The sequence below is a fragment of the Dryas octopetala genome, chromosome 3, assembly GCF_963921425.1.
Source record: "Dryas octopetala chromosome 3, drDryOcto1.1, whole genome shotgun sequence".
In the NCBI taxonomy this organism is placed as follows: domain Eukaryota; kingdom Viridiplantae; phylum Streptophyta; class Magnoliopsida; order Rosales; family Rosaceae; genus Dryas; species Dryas octopetala.
Window position 1 is genome coordinate 19264720 of NC_141368.1, and position 17976 is coordinate 19282695.

The 17976-nt window shown below is 35.0% G+C and overlaps 2 protein-coding genes across 2 annotated transcripts; both read right to left on the minus strand.

The window, feature by feature from the left end:
• Positions 1-2786: 2786 nt before the first annotated feature.
• Positions 2787-5439, minus strand: LOC147291609 (LEAF RUST 10 DISEASE-RESISTANCE LOCUS RECEPTOR-LIKE PROTEIN KINASE-like 2.4). The gene is made up of 4 exons (XM_086234809.1): positions 4621-5439; positions 4489-4521; positions 4283-4309; positions 2787-4115 (listed from the first exon to the last, which is right to left on the minus strand). The coding sequence occupies exons 1-4, from the start codon at positions 5423-5425 to the stop codon at positions 2995-2997; spliced, it is 1986 nt and encodes a 661-aa protein (XP_086090935.1). The 5' UTR covers positions 5426-5439; the 3' UTR covers positions 2787-2994.
• A 6416-nt stretch (positions 5440-11855) lies between these two features.
• LOC147291610 (rust resistance kinase Lr10-like) lies at positions 11856-14247 on the minus strand. Its single transcript, XM_086234805.1, has 4 exons — positions 13809-14247; positions 13578-13622; positions 13435-13461; positions 11856-13259 (listed from the first exon to the last, which is right to left on the minus strand). Exons 1-4 carry the CDS (start codon positions 14140-14142, stop codon positions 12085-12087), a joined length of 1581 nt encoding a protein of 526 aa, XP_086090931.1. The 5' UTR covers positions 14143-14247; the 3' UTR covers positions 11856-12084.
• Positions 14248-17976: the final 3729 nt, after the last annotated feature.

Below are 17976 nucleotides of genomic sequence, written 5' to 3' on the forward strand. Positions count from 1 at the left end.
AAAACAATAATGCTAGTTATCCCACATGTTTTTTCTCACATTTGTATCCCACCTGATGTGTCATTACTTTACTGGAAGAGTATTTCCTTTTTTTTTTTAGGTTTTATTTTTTAATTTGTAGTGTCCAATGTATGAATGTCATGTAAGATGATATGAGATTGTGGTATAAAAATGTGGTAAGTGTAGCATTACTGAATATAAAAAAGTGCACTCTATCCCCAAGAAATCTACCTTGTCACCTCTTCTTTCAAAGATCCTAAAATTCCTTTCCAACCAAATCGCCTAAAACACAGCCAACAGAGCATGGGTCACAAAACTTTCACCTTTTGCCAAAAGCACAAAAATTCTCAATATTTAGAGAAACACAAGCCAGAATCACCCAACTTAACCTTGCCAGAAGCTTTTTATGCAGATTGAATACCTAATATTTTTTAGGGAGACTTAGAGTTCAGTCCATTTTATGAGTCTTTATTAGATTAAAATCGGTAGTGATTTAGAGTTTTTAATCAATTCCTTTTATTTTTCTTTTTTGACGGCTTTATGTTAGGTTTTAACTCCAGTCTCGGAGTTAAAACATAACATGCAACCTTTTCAAAACCCATTCTACACCTTACGAGAGGAAATACCTTTCAAATCAAGGGAGGACTTTATTATGAATTAAAAGGATTTTCTTATAAATTAAAATGACTTTATTATGAATTAAAAAAATTTTCTTATAAATTAAAGGACTTTATTATGAATTAAAAAGATTTTTTTATAAATTTTAAAATACCACAAGTCTCCATCTAAAAACTATTTTTTTAAAAAACCCGAGCATAATTATCTCTATTTTATATCTCCTGAAGAACCTCACTGAAAACTAAGATTATCTACTTACCCTTTTAGCACACTCAAATGTGTTGTGTTTATGTAGTTGCATTTTTTTGTCAAAAAAAAAAAAAAAAAGGTTTGTACCAGATGCAATTGCCAAATATCATGTGGCCCCAATTATCAGTTATCAAAAGTCAAATCTAATTGGTCTAATTTTTTAATATTTATGCAAAAGTAGTATGCCTGATTCCATTGTAAGTACATTGACCAAGGGATGTTTAAAATCATATACCAGCTTTAATTTTGGTCTTGCTTTTAGTCCTAAAGGAAAGAAAATACAAAAAATTAAAAGGATATGGGCTTGCTCTATATTTATAATAAATTCCTATTGGTTAGTTGTCATGCACAATGTATGTGAACTTCTGGAACATCAACTATCTCGTGCAAAATTACACGTCTTTTTAGGCAAAATTACTCGTCTTTTTAAACCAAATAATATAAGCCCTGGAGCAGTAGTGGATGATGTTTCCGAGTCAAAAGAGTTATTGAAGGAAAGTATCAATGCCCCTGTTGAATCTGATGCAGCAGTTCGAAATTTTGACCTGAATGCCAATGTAAATGAGAATGAGGACACAAAAGCTGCCGCAACAGCAGCCCAAGCCTCAGCAACAGCAGCCCAAGCCCAAGCCTCATCAACAGCAGCTAAAGCCTCATCAGCTGGACCTACTTCTGAGACTAAACATGAAGAATACCCTGGATGGTCTCTTTCTGATGTGGACAAAATGGCCATTGACCCTCTTCAACTCGCACATCTGAGCACAAGGCTAGATGAGGATGAGGAGGACTACGACGAAGAGGGCTAAATTCCAGTTGGTGGAGGCTTATTGTCCCAAAATAAGCTACTGAGATCAAGATCAATGGGAAGCTGTTGAAGGAAACTTAAATAAAAGTGTACAAAAGCTGGAGTAGTGACCTATTCATTGGAGATGAAATGGCCTATGCACTTGTCCCAATGAGGACTTGGAATTTCTTTTCCGATCAAATGTTACTATCCTAGCATTTGCTAACATCCGTTCCAGAGGTAGCTTTTCCTGACAATGGCAGAGAGGTTAGTCTCTGCACTTGACTCTTTGATCAGTGTATGAAGAATATGGCACCCTGGGATAGTGGTGGATTGCCCTATGAGTGGTTTTCCTTTTTAATTTATTATTTTATAGACTTTAGTACAAGTAGGTAATCTTATGGCAGTTCTCTTGTGGAAGGTAATAGTTCTGTGGGGCTTTCTAATTTATATTCTGACCTCTTTTTTTGGGTTATTAATGATTTCCGTAAATTCAATGAAATTGGATGGGGATGGAATGACTGCAATGATGTCTGATTGAGTGGGAATTGTTCTGTGTGCATGACATTCTTGATTCTTCCATGGCTGATTGAGTTTCTTTACATCAAAGGAAATTTCGGCAGACTCCTTGTGGGCTTAGTACGAATAATGACACAGAAGTGCATACCTTAAGGACCTATATTGTATTGCTTGACAAGGAGAGTTTAGAATTTCTCCAAATTCATCCAAGTTTGCTCACATGTTTCCTTTTGAAACGACACATATATTTAGGATACTAAGATACCAATTATATTTAGGATTAATTACAAATATCTCCTCTAAACCATACCATGATTGACAGTTTGTCCTTAGATTAAATTTTTTGAGACTTTAGTTCCCAAATTTAATTCTCCAATAAACACTTTATCCTAAAATCATTAAAAAAAATCAATTTCTCCATTATCTATGCACATCTGGTGCCACATGACATTCTGAAGCTAAATATGGCAAAAGACATTGCATAACATAAGGCAAAAGTATCGTACTGCATGCATATCCACATTTCTTTTTTGGGTGAGCAAATCCACGTTCATATTATTGTTTCAATCCCAACGTGTGGATTGTCTTGTAACTAATGCATATTGCACAATAGCACTATATAAACACTTCTCAAACGTACTATAGAAATCATAGAATAAAGTTACATAAAGTTACTCTTAAATATTACAAAGATTGATATTTGTCCTACCAAATAGGAAAGAACAATTCCTCGCACAGAGTGGCAATGTTAGCTTTCCCTTGTACATAACAGACTAACTAGTGGTACATATCTCTTCACCTGCTTTTTCAATTAAAATAATCGACTATTCAACATCATCATTTGATGTTGATGACCATGTTGTTTTTGAATTGTCTTCATCAACTGCCACTGCATTCTCTTGTGGATATAGGAAAGGCTTTGGAGGCATATGAAGGCATTCAATTTCTCCTTCAAGCATCTTTACCACTTTGTGCATAGAAATAGGACGGTCACTAGGCTTCATTTGTATGCACCATAACGCAACTATAAGCATCTTCTTTGTCATTTTATTTTCATCCTCTGTGGCATCTTCGATTTCTATTTCATTTCCTTCACTGAATTGGTCATAAACCCACGAAGGAAAGTAAATTTGGCTTGAATGGGCTGCAACTGCGTTCAAATTCTTTCTTTTGCCTGCAATTTCCATCAACAACATTCCAAAACTATAGATGTCGGCTCTGAATGACACACCTCCAATATTTTTGTAAAACAATTCTGGAGCTATGTATCCCATGGTTCCTCTTGCTGCAGTCAAAGTCAAACTGTTATCATCTAATGGGCATAATCTTGCTAGTCCAAAGTCAGAAATTTTTGGAACAAAATTCTCATCAAGAAGAATGTTGTGAGGCTTGATATCAAAATGCAAAATTTGCATGTCACATCCTTTATGTAGATAGTCAATACCACATGCCACTCCTAGGGAAATTTCAAATGATTTCTTGCAACTTAAGGAGGTGGGTCCTTCTTTAGAAAATAGGTATTTATCAAGAGATCCATTTGACATAAACTCGTATACAAGAGCACGCTTTGATCCCTCAGCACAATAGCCAATTAGTTGCACCACGTTCACATGATGTATCCTTCCAATCGTGGCAACCTCATTGATAAAATCCTGCCCATTAGCTTTGGACTTATCCAACATCTTAATTGCTACAAAGCGGCTGCTTCGAAGCTTTCCTCTATATACAGAGCCATAACCTCCTTCACCCAATTTTTCCTTGAATCCTTTTGTCATTTTCTTGATATGTGAGTAGGAGTACCTTATTGGCATGAGGTTGTTGTGATTTTGTAAAAATTCTTCAATAAGGCCATACATTGATATGTGTCGCCTCTTCAATTTACAGATTAGAAGCACAATCACACATGGAATCCCGAGTACAGTTTTTATTGCAACCCATGCCATTACTGTAAAGGAAATAAAAAAAATAAAAAATTATGACAACTGTATTTTACTATTTTTTGATGCGGCTATTTGAAACTGTGTTTTTTATATTAGACCATGTATGTGATTTTCATCTCGTGGAAAGAGCCAAATTATTTTATCACATCAAACTATATAACCTGAAACTCACCTGTGAAGCAAACTATCCCAAGGGAAACTGCAAGAAACGAAAACAAAAAAAAAAACAAAATACAGAGAGTTAAAAAAAAGTTGATTTAGATATTTTGGGCAGGAATATTGGATCACTGAAAAAACAAATGAAAACGATCCTCACACAATCGAGAGCCGTATGAGTAACTAAATAAAATGAAAATTATAAGATAAGAGAGTCCTCACTTGTTAGAGGCCTGAAAACAAGAAGAGAATCTTCTGCATGATGAAAGACATAATAATTAATATTAACTCATCTTGACATGTCTGAATTCGATCAAATAAATGTAAAGAGGGAGAGAGAGAGAGTAACGCTACCACAAATTGATTTGTTGGTTTCATCATCGATGTAGCAATATTTGCGATTTCTCTCGGAGCTCTGCAACCATGAAAGTTCAAACCCATAGAGCAGCTCATTATGGATGTCTATGTAGGAAAGGTTCATATTCTTTGTACCGGGGCGCGATGTGATCAAAACCATAAGCTCTATACGGCACGAATCCCTCAATTCCGAGACATTTAAATGGCCAACCTTAACGAAAGAATGGCCACTGGAATGGGATGAAACAGAACTTGAACTACTCATAGAATCATTGATGCAAGGAGCAGTATCCACATAGAGGGGCGAATTCACTGGCGTTTCAGTACAGCTGATGAAAATTACAGGCTTTGGCAATTCAAAGTGATAATCAAAGTAATCATACGTCCCGTTATGAAATTTCCTTCTTTGAGAAATGCGATATGGATCATCCCCAAAACTGAAGTTATATTTTGAGAGCGAATAACGAGGGAGTGAAGAGCAGTTACCCTTTTGAAGATTGGCATCCGCAACTCGGATTGTGCAGTTATCATAATTGATTGACTGTACATAGAAAATTCCAGAATACAAGTGTAGTACTGTGCGGTCGTTCTCACAAGACAGTTCATACTTCGGGTCACCGCAGTTGACTGGATCATGTTTTAGTCGGAAAGGGTAACTTATGTTACGGATGTTGCCACAGGAAGAAGCTTCACAATGATGATGATCCTTAGCATTGCAAGTTCCACAGCATAAGACAACAACTACAAGGACGACTATGCATAATCGTCCTACAACAACAGCAACTCTTCCAGCTGCAACCATGGTGAGAGAGAGAGAGAGAGAGAGAGAGAGAGAGAGAGAGAGAGAGAGGGGCTAGGGTGTTCAACACAAGTGCAGCTTCCTCAGTTCCACACAAGGATATAGAAAAAATATTTTGTGGTGAGGAAGGAACAACGTGCGTGCAGATTTAATTTTCAATATGGAAAAAGATAATCTATTTGTCTTAACTTGTAGAATACTGCAACTGGGTCCTTTCATTTGGAAAAGAAAAGTCATTATACTGCAACTGGGTTCTAATTTAGTTTTATTGTTTGATTCCTTGAAAAATGTGAAAAAAGAAAGGCTACGGAGAACTCTTGAGATTTGACAGTAAGAGGACTCTTGTGTAATATTGTAGTCAAAGCTCTGAGGACTCTTGTGATGAACACCAAAATAGGAAAAGAGGGAAATAGGGAGAATATTTGATGAATTAGTCATCACCACTAAAAGATATTTCATTAATAAAAAATAAAAACTTACAATGCGTGACCCCAATATTTATATATTCTCAAAAAAATCTACAAAAAAAAATAAATAAATAACAACTCATAATATCAAGAAATGTTAAAAGTGTTAGGATAATTTAATTAAATAGTCCAATTTAATCACTGTTAAGCTTCTTTGACCCCTTAGCCCCTTAGGCCCAAAATTTACTTTAATAGCTCTTTTTAATGTGAAATGTCCATAACACCCCTTATATAAAACTATTAAAAAGTTTTTTAATTTTAAAAGTTTTAATTTTTTTAAGAAATTTGTTTATTAAAAAGTTTTTTAAAATATTATTATCTTTTAAATGTGGGGAAAAAACACGAAAATACCTCTGCCACGTCAGCAGATAACGGTTCGTTTGACAGAAAAACTAACGGAGATACTATTTTAACACAAGATGAAAGTTGAGGTACTTTTTTGTCAAGTTTTCAAAGTTGGGGTACTAAGTTGAAAGTTAGTGTATAGTTAAGGTACTAAATTGTAATTTGCTCTTTTAAAAATATTATTATCTTTTAAATGTGAGGAAAAAGACGAAAATACTCATGCCACGTCAGCAGATAACGGTTTATTTGACAGAAAAACTAACGGAGGTACTATTTTAACACAAAATGAAAGTTGAGGTACTTTTTGTCAAGTTTTCAAAGTTTAGATACTAAGTTGAAAATCAGTGTATAATTGAGTTAGGTACTTATGGATAATTTGCTCATAAAAAAATCAAGAGAATTGAAGATTTTCTGCAAACCTCTCTTACTGTTTCTTCTCTTTCATCATTCTGTTTGTTAATTTTAAACAAAAAGGCTGCAAGCCTGCAACAAAATAGATCTTAATAGATCTTAAAAAATCTGGGAAGAAGAAGATCTAGAGAATGATGAAGAAGAAGAAGATCTAGATTTTAACACAAATAAATGATCTATTGCAGATCTTTCAACGATCAATCTTGCTCAAACGAATTGCCCAAGCGAATTATCTCATAAGGCATAATAAAAAGGTTAAAATTAATAGATCTTGATGACAAAGGTATAGAACATTGCATATCAACATGATTATTATGGATGGATTGATTAAATCATATCCCATCAATTTAATAGATCCAATTATTATCTCATAAGTTATAATAAAAAGGTTAAAATTAATAAATCTTGATGGCAAAGGTATAGAACATTGCATATCGAAATAGATTGATATATTCAATCACATCGAAAGTAGCGAAGATCTTTTCTTCTTTTTCTACTATGTCAAAGATCAATGATCGATCTATCCATATCGAAATAGATCTGCAATTGCTTTAAGCCATGGGTTCCTAGCAGCAGCCTTCGATCAAGGAGAGAGAGAGAGAGAGAGAGAGAGAGAGAGAGAGAGAGAGAGAGAGAGAGAGAGAATTAAAGAAGGTGGACGTTCTGTTTTACTGGTGAAGTTCCCGGTCTATAAAGTATATGTATATAGAAGAATATTTTAGTCACTGAAAATACAAAAGAGCTATAAAAGTAAGTTTTGGACTAAAGGGATCAAAAAGCTTAACATGAATTAAAAGGGGCTATTAATTTAATTAAAGGCTTAATTGTGTTTTTACCACCCAAAGTTTACATTGATTCCCACTTTACCACCCAGAACTTTATTTGTCCCACTTTACCACCCAAAGTTTACATTGATTTCCACTTTACCACAAAAAACTATTTTTCGTGTCCCAGTTAACATTTTTCCGTCTATTCTGTCACTCTAGATTCAGGGGGTAAAGTAGGAATCAATGTAAATTTTGGGTGGTAAAGTGGGAATCAATGTAAACTTTGGGTAGTAAAGTGGGACAGATAAAGTTCTGGGTGGTAAAGTGAGAATCAATGTAAACTTTGGGTGGTAAAGTGAGACAAATAAAGTTCTGGGTGGTAAAGTGGGAATCACCCCAAACTTTGAGTGGTAAAAACACAATTAAGCCTTAATTAAATTACCCAAAGTGTTAACTAGCTAGTTGGCAAGGCAGAGCAGCTACTATAAACTCTCAAGCCATCTTATTTGTCAAAACGCCAAGTAAATCTATTATAGCCCACTTCAAAGCATATCCAAGACCCTTTCAATAAGCCCAAAGAATTACCAATCGGTTCATGGGGAAACCAGGTATTCATCAATATGATCCAATCCCATGCCTTATTGGCCGGGACTAGAGCCACCAAATGTTTCAGATGTTTCCATTGACAGATTTCCCATTTCCTATATATTGAACCAAAATGTATGATATTGTTATGGACAAAAATGTTTCACTCATGGATTGGACTAAGATTGGATCTATATCACTTAGTTAGTCTAGGCTAAAGGGCGTACGTGCCACCAAGTAATAATGTATTTGGAACAGTTTAAAAATGAAATAGAAAATAGAGTGACAGTGAATTGGATCAAACGATTGTGCTAATTACTTTTATGCCTGGACATTCCAGGACTTGAGTGCTAAAGGTTCGAAAGTGCTAAACTTATTTGTTTCAAGATGTGTTCATGTTGCTATCGGCGAGTGGTTAAATAAGGTAAGTAAATAAATAAACAAAAAATTTCAGAAATTAACTATCTTAGGATCCATATCCGACAAAAGTGCCCATTGGAATCACAAGTCATGGATATAAATTATAAGATTCAAGCAAATTAAGAAAGGAAAATGGGGCTGATAGTAAATACTCAATGATTGAGAAAATAAATACTTCCTTGATTAATTCTCAATTTCCAAAGGAGAATACTTTAAATTCCAGAAATAAATATAAGAAGAGAGTAGTAAATAAGGCTATTAAATATGGAAGAACAAAAGGTTGCAATAAAAGAAATGAGATCAACACATTAAAATTAACGCAAGCATAACGAGCAAAAAAAATGAATGATCAAGTCATTTGACAGAGAATTTTTAGAAATATATCTGGGTTTTGTGTGTTGTCTCCCAAAACCCTAGGTAGTCTTCCCTTGGATAGTTGACACGTGTATGGCTTTGAACAAACCTAAGATTCTGGTGCTTATCCCCTTGACAGCTACAACCCAATTTTTGACTACTTTATGAGTCCACATGTTATTGCAATACTGGCCTTATGCTCCATTAACCCTGAATACATGGTATAGCTGAAAGGGTTGTTCGCCGGGGTGCTTTCGTTCACTTAGGCCATCCTGGGCTTGCACATGATGGGCCATTGAATTGGGCCTACGACTGTCCAACCTTTCTCATTGGGCTTGAGTCTTTGTGGATCAATGCTAGGTGGCATCCCTTAAAAGTCTGTTACAAACATATATAAATTGATAAGGTGAACATGAATTTCCTTGGGGGAATTTTAGGGAGATTAACAAACCCCATTTGGTGTGTTGGGTATCAACAAGGTTGTCCTTGCTAAATTAACAAAGGGTGGGTTGGAAATCTGCTTGTATGAAGAGTGCTTACTTAGTGGGGTGTATTGTATATAGATTTTAAAAGACTTTTGTGGAGTTTAAAAGTCATGTTGTATTCAATTAAGACTTTTAAAGACTTTAAAAAAGTCCGTAAAAATCTATATGTATTTCATTAAGAATTTTAAGGAGTCTATAAAAGTCATGTAGTATTCAATTAAAAATTTTAAAGACTTTTAAAAAGTCTGTAAAAATCTATGTGTATTTAAAAAGTCATTGACTTTTATAGAATTCATTTAATGATGGATTTTAATAGACTTTGAAAGACTTTTATGTGTATTTCAAAGTCATTATAAATCCGACCTCTCCCCTGCGGATTTTTAAGGATTTCTATAGACTCTGTAGAACTCAATAGAACTCTGTGAAAATTTGTAAATTCTGTAAAAGTCTATTACTTAAAAAAAGTCTACAAAAGTCTTTATAAATCTATATACACTACACCCCCCTTTGTCAACTTCCATGGAAAGTCAGAATTTCCCATAAAGTAAGGTATTTCCTTTGGATTTTCTTTTTAAAGTCAGGTATTTCCTTTGGAATTTCTCACCTATAAGGCAAGCTTTTGACCAATAACCAAAGAATAAGAAGGCATATGATCCTATTTGCTCCATCAGCAATCCATTTCCAAGCCTTTGCATCTTCATTACAACCAGTTCAATGTATTTTCCTTGTGGCTTCACTGTAATTACTTAAAATTGAAAGAACTTTTAGACTGGCATCCTCCATTACATATAACTCATTAGGTACAAACAACCGAACTGAGGCATATAATTCCAACACTTTGTTAAAGTTAATGCCCTTTTACTTCACTGACCTTATTTTAGTTGTTAAGCCTTTTGTTAGAGTTTAGTATTTTAATATTACTTTGACTTTTGGTGTATGGTTAATATTAAGCCACATGAGTTCTGGCCAAAAAAATATTAAGCCACATGAGTCTTTTGTGTGTGGCTGGTATATATTATCACTGCAGTTGTTCAAGTCTTTGCAGCTGTACTAAGTAATTTGATATATATGAAATATTAAGTGGTGTGAGCTGCGTCAGTTCAGCCCCCAAAAAACTCTCTCTAATTTTTCTCTTCCCCTGCAACTCTTCTTCAATCTATTGTTTCTATTCTTGAGTGTTTGAGTGCAGGTGAGTTAAAGTTAAATGCAGAACACTTTACACCAGAAGAAAGAAACCACATGTTCACAATCTCAAAAAATTTACACAGAGGTAAATCAAAAGTAAATTCCCTATATGATTTTGGGAGTCTACATGTACATCTAATGCATGGAAAACAAACACTTCTATGAACCTGCATGAGATGCTGGATCAGGAGGCCGAGCATAAGATCGATTCCTGGATTATACAGCTCTATTCAAAAAACTAAGAATACAAGGAGCAAGTTGAATAAGTTTCTTTGAATAAAGACATGAAACAGAATGCATGGTTTTAAACGGTAGATTGGATCCCCTGCCTCATAATTTTTGCCAATCTAAAGTAAAATGTAATATTCATAAACCCTCTTTAAGGAATGCCTACATACATATACATGACAATATATACATATCAAAACCATCTAAATGCATATCTTACATACACAATACTTACTTTTAGGATTACCAAATTGCAATTCACCATATATATATATATATATATATATACTCATAATTTAGGTAGCAACACACAAATGTACCTGAATTATGCCATTTATCCTCCAAAAATGCAGATCATCAGGTTGAAGTGCTTCAATCTCCTTCCTGACCTCCTCAACTCCCACATTGTGATCAGTGGACAAGCGTTCTGCCACCACCAGATTGTGAAACACTCTCTGGTTGACGACTGCTCGGGAGTCCCCAAGATTCTCCGCATACAAAACTACATTTCAAATTTCAGAAATTGTTGTTGTTGAGGCTTTAATGGCATTTGTAATCGTTTCTGTTGTTGTTGTTGTTGTTGTGGAGATTTTAGTGTTTTGAAAGATTTCTGAAGCCTTTTTTAGAGTGCATCCTATTTAACCCAGATTTTTCTCATTTTCTCCAAGCATCATGATACATTTTCCAAGAAGTATTTTCCATGCAATGCTTCAAATTTACAATCTATATATGGAAGGAAACTGAAGCAGCAAGGCAATAGTAATTAAAATAACCAGTAATGGTATGAACATATGGAGAGACAAGTTGCTACACATAACCAGGATGAACAGAGGAGATAATTTTGGACATTTGGATAGCTTTTAATGTTGGTCTTACAACAATTTCAAGTGCATTTTTGGAGCCAGCCAAAGTAGACCATTCCAGGTAACTAGTGAAAGAATGGTTACAAGTTCAAATCCTGAAAAGTTTCATGTTTAGATAAGGAAAGAAGTCCATGAACAGCAATCTTTCTTTATCTTTTTAATTTAAATGAATAATAATTTAAATGATTAATAACTAAGTATCTTCACTTGACAAAATTTGTCAAAAATAGTTTTTTAAAATTTATGGTCAGAATAATCATAATAAAAAAATATAGTTGTCTTTCTAGTTGAAAATAGTTCTTGATGAATTTCCACCAAGATAATCTCCAAAAGCCCTCAATATTATTGTTGAATCCGAATGTGCGGATGTCTTGTATCTAATACATATTGCACAATAGCACTATATAAATACTTCTCAAACGTACTATAGAAATCATAGAATAAAGTTACGTCTCTCAAATATTACATGACTGATATTTGTCCTACCATATAGGAAAGAACAATTCCTCGCACAGAGTGGCAATGTTAGCCTATTCCCTTGTACATAACAGACTAACTGGTGGTACATATCTCTTCATCTGCATTTTCAATTAAACTAATCGACTCTTCAACATCATCACTTGATGGTGTTGATGACCATGTTGTTTTTGAATTGTCTTCATCAACTGCCACTGCATTCTCTTGTGGATATAGGAAAGGCTTTGGAGGCATATGAAGGCATTCAATTTCTCCTTCAAGCATGTTTACCACTTTGTGCATCGAAATAGGACGGTCACTAGGCTTCATTTGTATGCACCATAACGCAACTATAAGCATCTTCTTTGTCATTTTCTTTTCATCCTCTGAGGCATCTTCCATTTCTATTTCATTTCCTTCACTGAATTGGTCATAAACCCATGAAGGAAAGTAAATTTGGCTCGAATGGGCTGCAACTGCATTCAAATTCTTTCTTTTGCCTGCAATTTCCATCAACAACATTCCAAAACTATAGATGTCGGCTCTGAATGACACACCTCCAATATTTTTGTAAAACAATTCTGGAGCTATGTATCCCATGGTTCCTCTTGCTGCAGTCAAAGTCAAACTGCTATCATCTAATGGGCATAATCTTGCTAGTCCAAAGTCAGAAATTTTTGGAACAAAATTCTCATCAAGAAGAATGTTGTGAGGCTTAATATCAAAATGCAAAATTTGCATGTCACATCCTTTATGTAGATAGTCAATACCATGAGCCACTCCAAGTGAAATTTCAAATGATTTTTCACAACTTAGGGCGATAGACTCTTCTTTAGGAAATATGTATTTATCAAGAGACCCATTTGGCATAAACTCGTATACAAGAGCACGCTTTGATCCCTCAGCACAGTAGCCTATTAGTTTCACCACATTTACATGATGAATCCTCCCAATGGTGGCAACTTCATTGATAAAATCTTGTCCATTAGCTTTGGAGTTACCCAACATCTTAATTGCTACAAGGTGGCCGCTACGAAGCTTTCCTCTATATACAGTGCCATAACCTCCTTCTCCTAATTTATCCTTAAATCCTTTTGTCATCGTCTTGACATTTGAGTAAGAGTACCTTATTGGCATGAGATTGTTGTGACTTTGTAAGAATTCTTCTATAGGGCCATACATTGACAAGTGTCGCCTTTTCAATTTATAGATCAAAAGTACAATGACACATGGAATTCCCAGAATAGGTTTTGCTGCAATCCACGCCATTACTGCAATGGATCAAATAGGAAATCATGACTCTAATTTAGGCTGTTCCTACTTGAAACTATAAAGATTAATTGTTTACCACAAGAGATCTGAATTGTTTGGCCCCTGTATGGTTTTTATATATTGGAAAGAGCCATATTATTCGCTCACGTACATTAAAAGGAAAAAAAAACTCACCAGGGTAGCCAAAGATAAGTGAAATCCCTGCAAGTAAAAAAAAAAAAAAATTAACAGAGTGAAGACTGAGAGTTGATTAAGTTGTTTTGGAAATTAAGCATAACTGAAAAAAGTGAAAACGATAAGATTGAGAGACTCCTCACAATCTAATATGATAGTCAGAAGGGGGAAGTTCCCAATCCTGGTCACTGCATCATCCAAGACAACACTAATATCAACTCATACATCTTGACACGTTTAATCTGAAACGAATAGTGGAGAGAGAGAGAGAGAGAGAGAGAGAGAGAGAGAGAGAGAGAGAGAGAGAGAGAGAGGAGACTAATGCATCCTAATAAAGAGGGAGATTGAGTCTTCCCATGTAAAGAAGTACGTACCACAATAAGGTTTGTTGATTTCAACTGGGACGTAGCAATAAGAATTATTCCACCTAATAGGATCTCTCTCGTAGCTGGTCAAAAATGAAAGTTCAAACCCGTAGACCAGCTCATTGTAGATGTCTATGTACGACACGTTCTTGTCCTTTGTAGCGGGGCGCGATGTGATCATAACCATAACCTCTATACGGCACAAGTCCCTCAAATCTGAGGCATTTAAATGACCAATCTTAACAAACGAATGCCTACCGGAACTGCTCATAGCATCAATAATGCAAGGACTAGTATCCACATAAAGATGAGGAGAATTCACTGGGGTTTTGGTGCAGGTCATGAAAATTATAGGCTTTGTCAGTTTCCTGAATTATAGAACTCGATCGTCCCATTATGAAGTTTCCTGAATTGATAAATGCTATAACTGAAGTTATAGCTTGCCAACGAATAACGGGGGATTGAAGAGCAGTTACCCTTATGGACGACATTAGGATCCACAACTCGGATTGTGTAGTTATTATAATTGATTGACAAGAATTTTCCAGAAAACAAGTTGGCTATTGGGTGACCGCAGTTGACTGGATCCTGTTTTAGTCGGAAAGGGTAACTTATGTTACGGATGCTGCCACAGGAAGAAGCTTCACAGTGCTGATGGTGATCCTTTGCATTGCAAGCTACACTGTATAAGCCAACAACTACAAGGACTATGCATATTGGTGCCGGAAAGGGTACTCTCCCTGCAAACATGGTGAGAGAGAGAAAGAGAGAGAGAGAGAGAGAGAGAGAGTGAGAGAGAGGGCGTTCCACAAAAGAGAACAGAGAAATTTTGTTCCACCCAAGGATATGGAGAAATTTTGTGGTCAGGAATTAAGCAACATTGTCAACTTCATTTAATTATCAATGCGGAAAAGAGAATTTATTTCTCTTAACTTGTAGAATACTGCAATTGGCCGGGACCATTTCATTTGGAAAAAAGAGTCATTAAAGTTGGGCCCAATTTAATTTTATCGGTTACTTGAAAAAGTGAAGAAAAAGTGTTTGTGGAAATTAAGACCATATATCGTATTTAGATAAGACTAGCATATATCTAGATCAAGAGAAAACAAAATTCAAGATGATTCCCAAGGAATAAGATCAAAATAAGGGCTAGTTATATAAATAAATCACTAAATATTTTCATATTTACAAATTACACGATCAACCTTTTTGTAGTTTTATTTTAGTCACCATTAACTAAAATGGAAAAAGATATGATACATTAATAAACATACACTACTATGCAAATTTAGAATTGTACTAGATTTGTAATGGGCTACTACGTATGCAGCACAATTACTTATGATTTAGCTCTCGGGTCCGTTCAAAACCCATGACCTAAACCCCTTGAGGATTTCCGTGTTTTTACATACACCTCATGAGGTTTCTAAAATTACAGCGAGACCCCTTGAGGTTTTTAATCGTTTTCACATAACCCCTTTGATCTGTTAAAATTCTGTCAAAAAGGTATCTCCAAATCACAAATTTGACCTTAGGGTTCATTTACACTAACACCCCTTAAGGTTTATGTGAAAACGATTTAAAACTTCAGGGGGTCTTGCTGTAATTTTTGAAATTTCAAGGGGTGTATGTGAAAACACGAAAATCCTCTAGAGGTGTTAATTTGTGAATTATAGAAAATTTGGATTTAATACTAAATACCAATAGCTTTCAGCCAAACAGTAAGACACTAATTTTTTTAGTTCAGGTGGTAATTTAGTGCAAGACATTTGGATTAGGTCACAAACTTGTACAAAATGTGAAATTTTTGACACCAATCGATCAGCCAAAGTGTCGAGATCTCGGTGGTTTTTCGTTGGTTTTTTTTTTTTTGGTTTGCTATATAGCTGTGACTGTCAAACAGTATGAAATTCATAAAAATTCAATGTTTTTAACTGTATGAAATTCATAAAAATGCAATGTTTATAAGGGATTAATGCTATTGATTTAGGCTTGGGCGATGAAGTCCTACAACCTAGAGATTAAACATTAATGTTTATGTCTAGCATACACTAAAAAATGAATAAATCAATAAAAAAGTTGAGACTGTTGTACAGTCACAATTGAGTGTGTTAAAAAAAAAAAGTTCTCTCGAGCAATCGGTGATCGAACAATGCCGAGTTCTTGGTGGAAGCACGTTTTTTAAAGTTGGTAGCTAAACTAAAATGTAGTATCTAGAGTGAAATCACATAAAATTTTTAGTAGTTAAAATGAAAACACATTGAAATTTGGTACCTAAAATTTGGAGCTAGAATTTTGATCGTGGGGGCTCATTCTTAGATAATCATTATCACTCCAAAATTATATTCATTCATTATGCATGGAATATACAGAAGTCAGTTTCATACAATTCAATTGAGCCTAGCTAGCGTGAACACAACCCTAGCCGCCAAAAAAAAATCTATTTTCTCTCTCCTCAACTGTAAGACCCCGAAAGTTTTGCGTATTTTATTTTTCAGTTTGTTAAGTTTTATTATTCTTAGAATTGACAAATTTTTCTAAAGACCAAATGACTAAGGTTAGACCTTAGTAGTGTAGAGATCATTTTTCTGAGTTTAACGATGTGTGGTTCATTGAAATTGGAGTTCGGATGAAGGAGTTACGAATTTTTGAAGTTCGATAATTATTTTAGGCCATTATTTGATTTTTTGGAATATTATTTGGAGAAGTTGGATTTTTCATAAAAATTCTAGAGATAAAAATAATGTTTTCATGTCATAGATAATTAGTACTCAGTCTTACGAATCCGTAGGAATTTTTGAAGATTGGTTGTATTTTTTGTGAATTTTTGAAGTTGGGAGAATTTAGAAAAATTCGAATTGTTGACGAGGCACTGACACGGACCAACACGCTGACGTGGCGAGATGCTATTCGTGAGAGACGCTGATGGTGTACCTACGCAGCGCTGACGCCCTAAAACGGCGTTGTTTTGATGCGAGGATCCCACTAAGGTTCTGGACGCGACTGGACCCATGCGCGACCTAACCCATCCGCCCCACTCCGTTTCTTCTCACATTCTGACTCGTGCGTCAACCCATGGGTACCGCATGACCCGGTTTGGATTTAACCCTTTTGTTAGTGCTTTTTAGTGTATTTTGTCTCACATTGAAGGTTTAGAGAAACTTCCCAATCCCTTGTGCCTATAAATAGAGACCCTTTATCCTTTTTTCTCTTCACACCTTAAGCTTTCCAAAGCTTTGTTGAGACAAGTCACTTGTTGAGAGTCTCTTAATTAAGTTTAAAATATTTATTTGGTTGTTTTCTTGAGTGCCTAAAGGATTTTATTTGCACCTAGGAACATCACCATTTAATGATTCTGGCAATTTGTGGGGAAACTCTGTCAAGTTTTCTGCTCGCTTAGGTAAGGTCTTTAGGTAAGACTCTTGAGCTTGGTTAAGTTATTTTAATTTAAGGTTAATTACTTATTAGGCTTTAATTTTTGTTTTAACAATTCTATTTGTGGAGATTAAGCTAACGAGATCTATAACTAAGTATTTAATCTCTACTTTCTCTTTAAGGTTTTAATGCATGAATAATTAGTTAAGTTAGATTTATACTTGTGAGAATCAAGCCGAGCTTTGGACTCCAGGTAGGGAGAAGCTCACACCCTGCTAGAGACCCTTTTATTGCATGTATTATGCTAAGTAAATATTGATGCATGTAAAAGTTGCATTAATTATTTTGGTTACCATCTATTGCATGACTTTTATCCGTTATTGTGATAAATGATTTGTTAGATGACGTAAGAGTAAGGGGTCACATTATTGATGACCTTGGATTTCGATCCCCTAAACCTTCGGAGGTGGTTTTACAGTTAGGCTGGTAGATGTCAGTTTTGGCTTCCGATCTAAAGTTGTTATAACCAGGAATGAATACTCCTTCTACCAGTTTAGTTTTTACTGATAAACCAGGTAGGTTGGTAGTTGGCCTGTGATGCTCCAAAACTCGCGTTTATCACAGCAGCATCTACCTTGAGAATACTGGAAACTACAATACTCAAACCTCGAGTATTATACTCCCAAACATTCTCAAAGTAGGTAAGGCATATTAATTATAAATAAAATAGGTTGAATCAGAGTTAAATTGCTAGTGGAAATACAAAATGTAAATAAAGTATTTACATTTAAACTAACTCGCC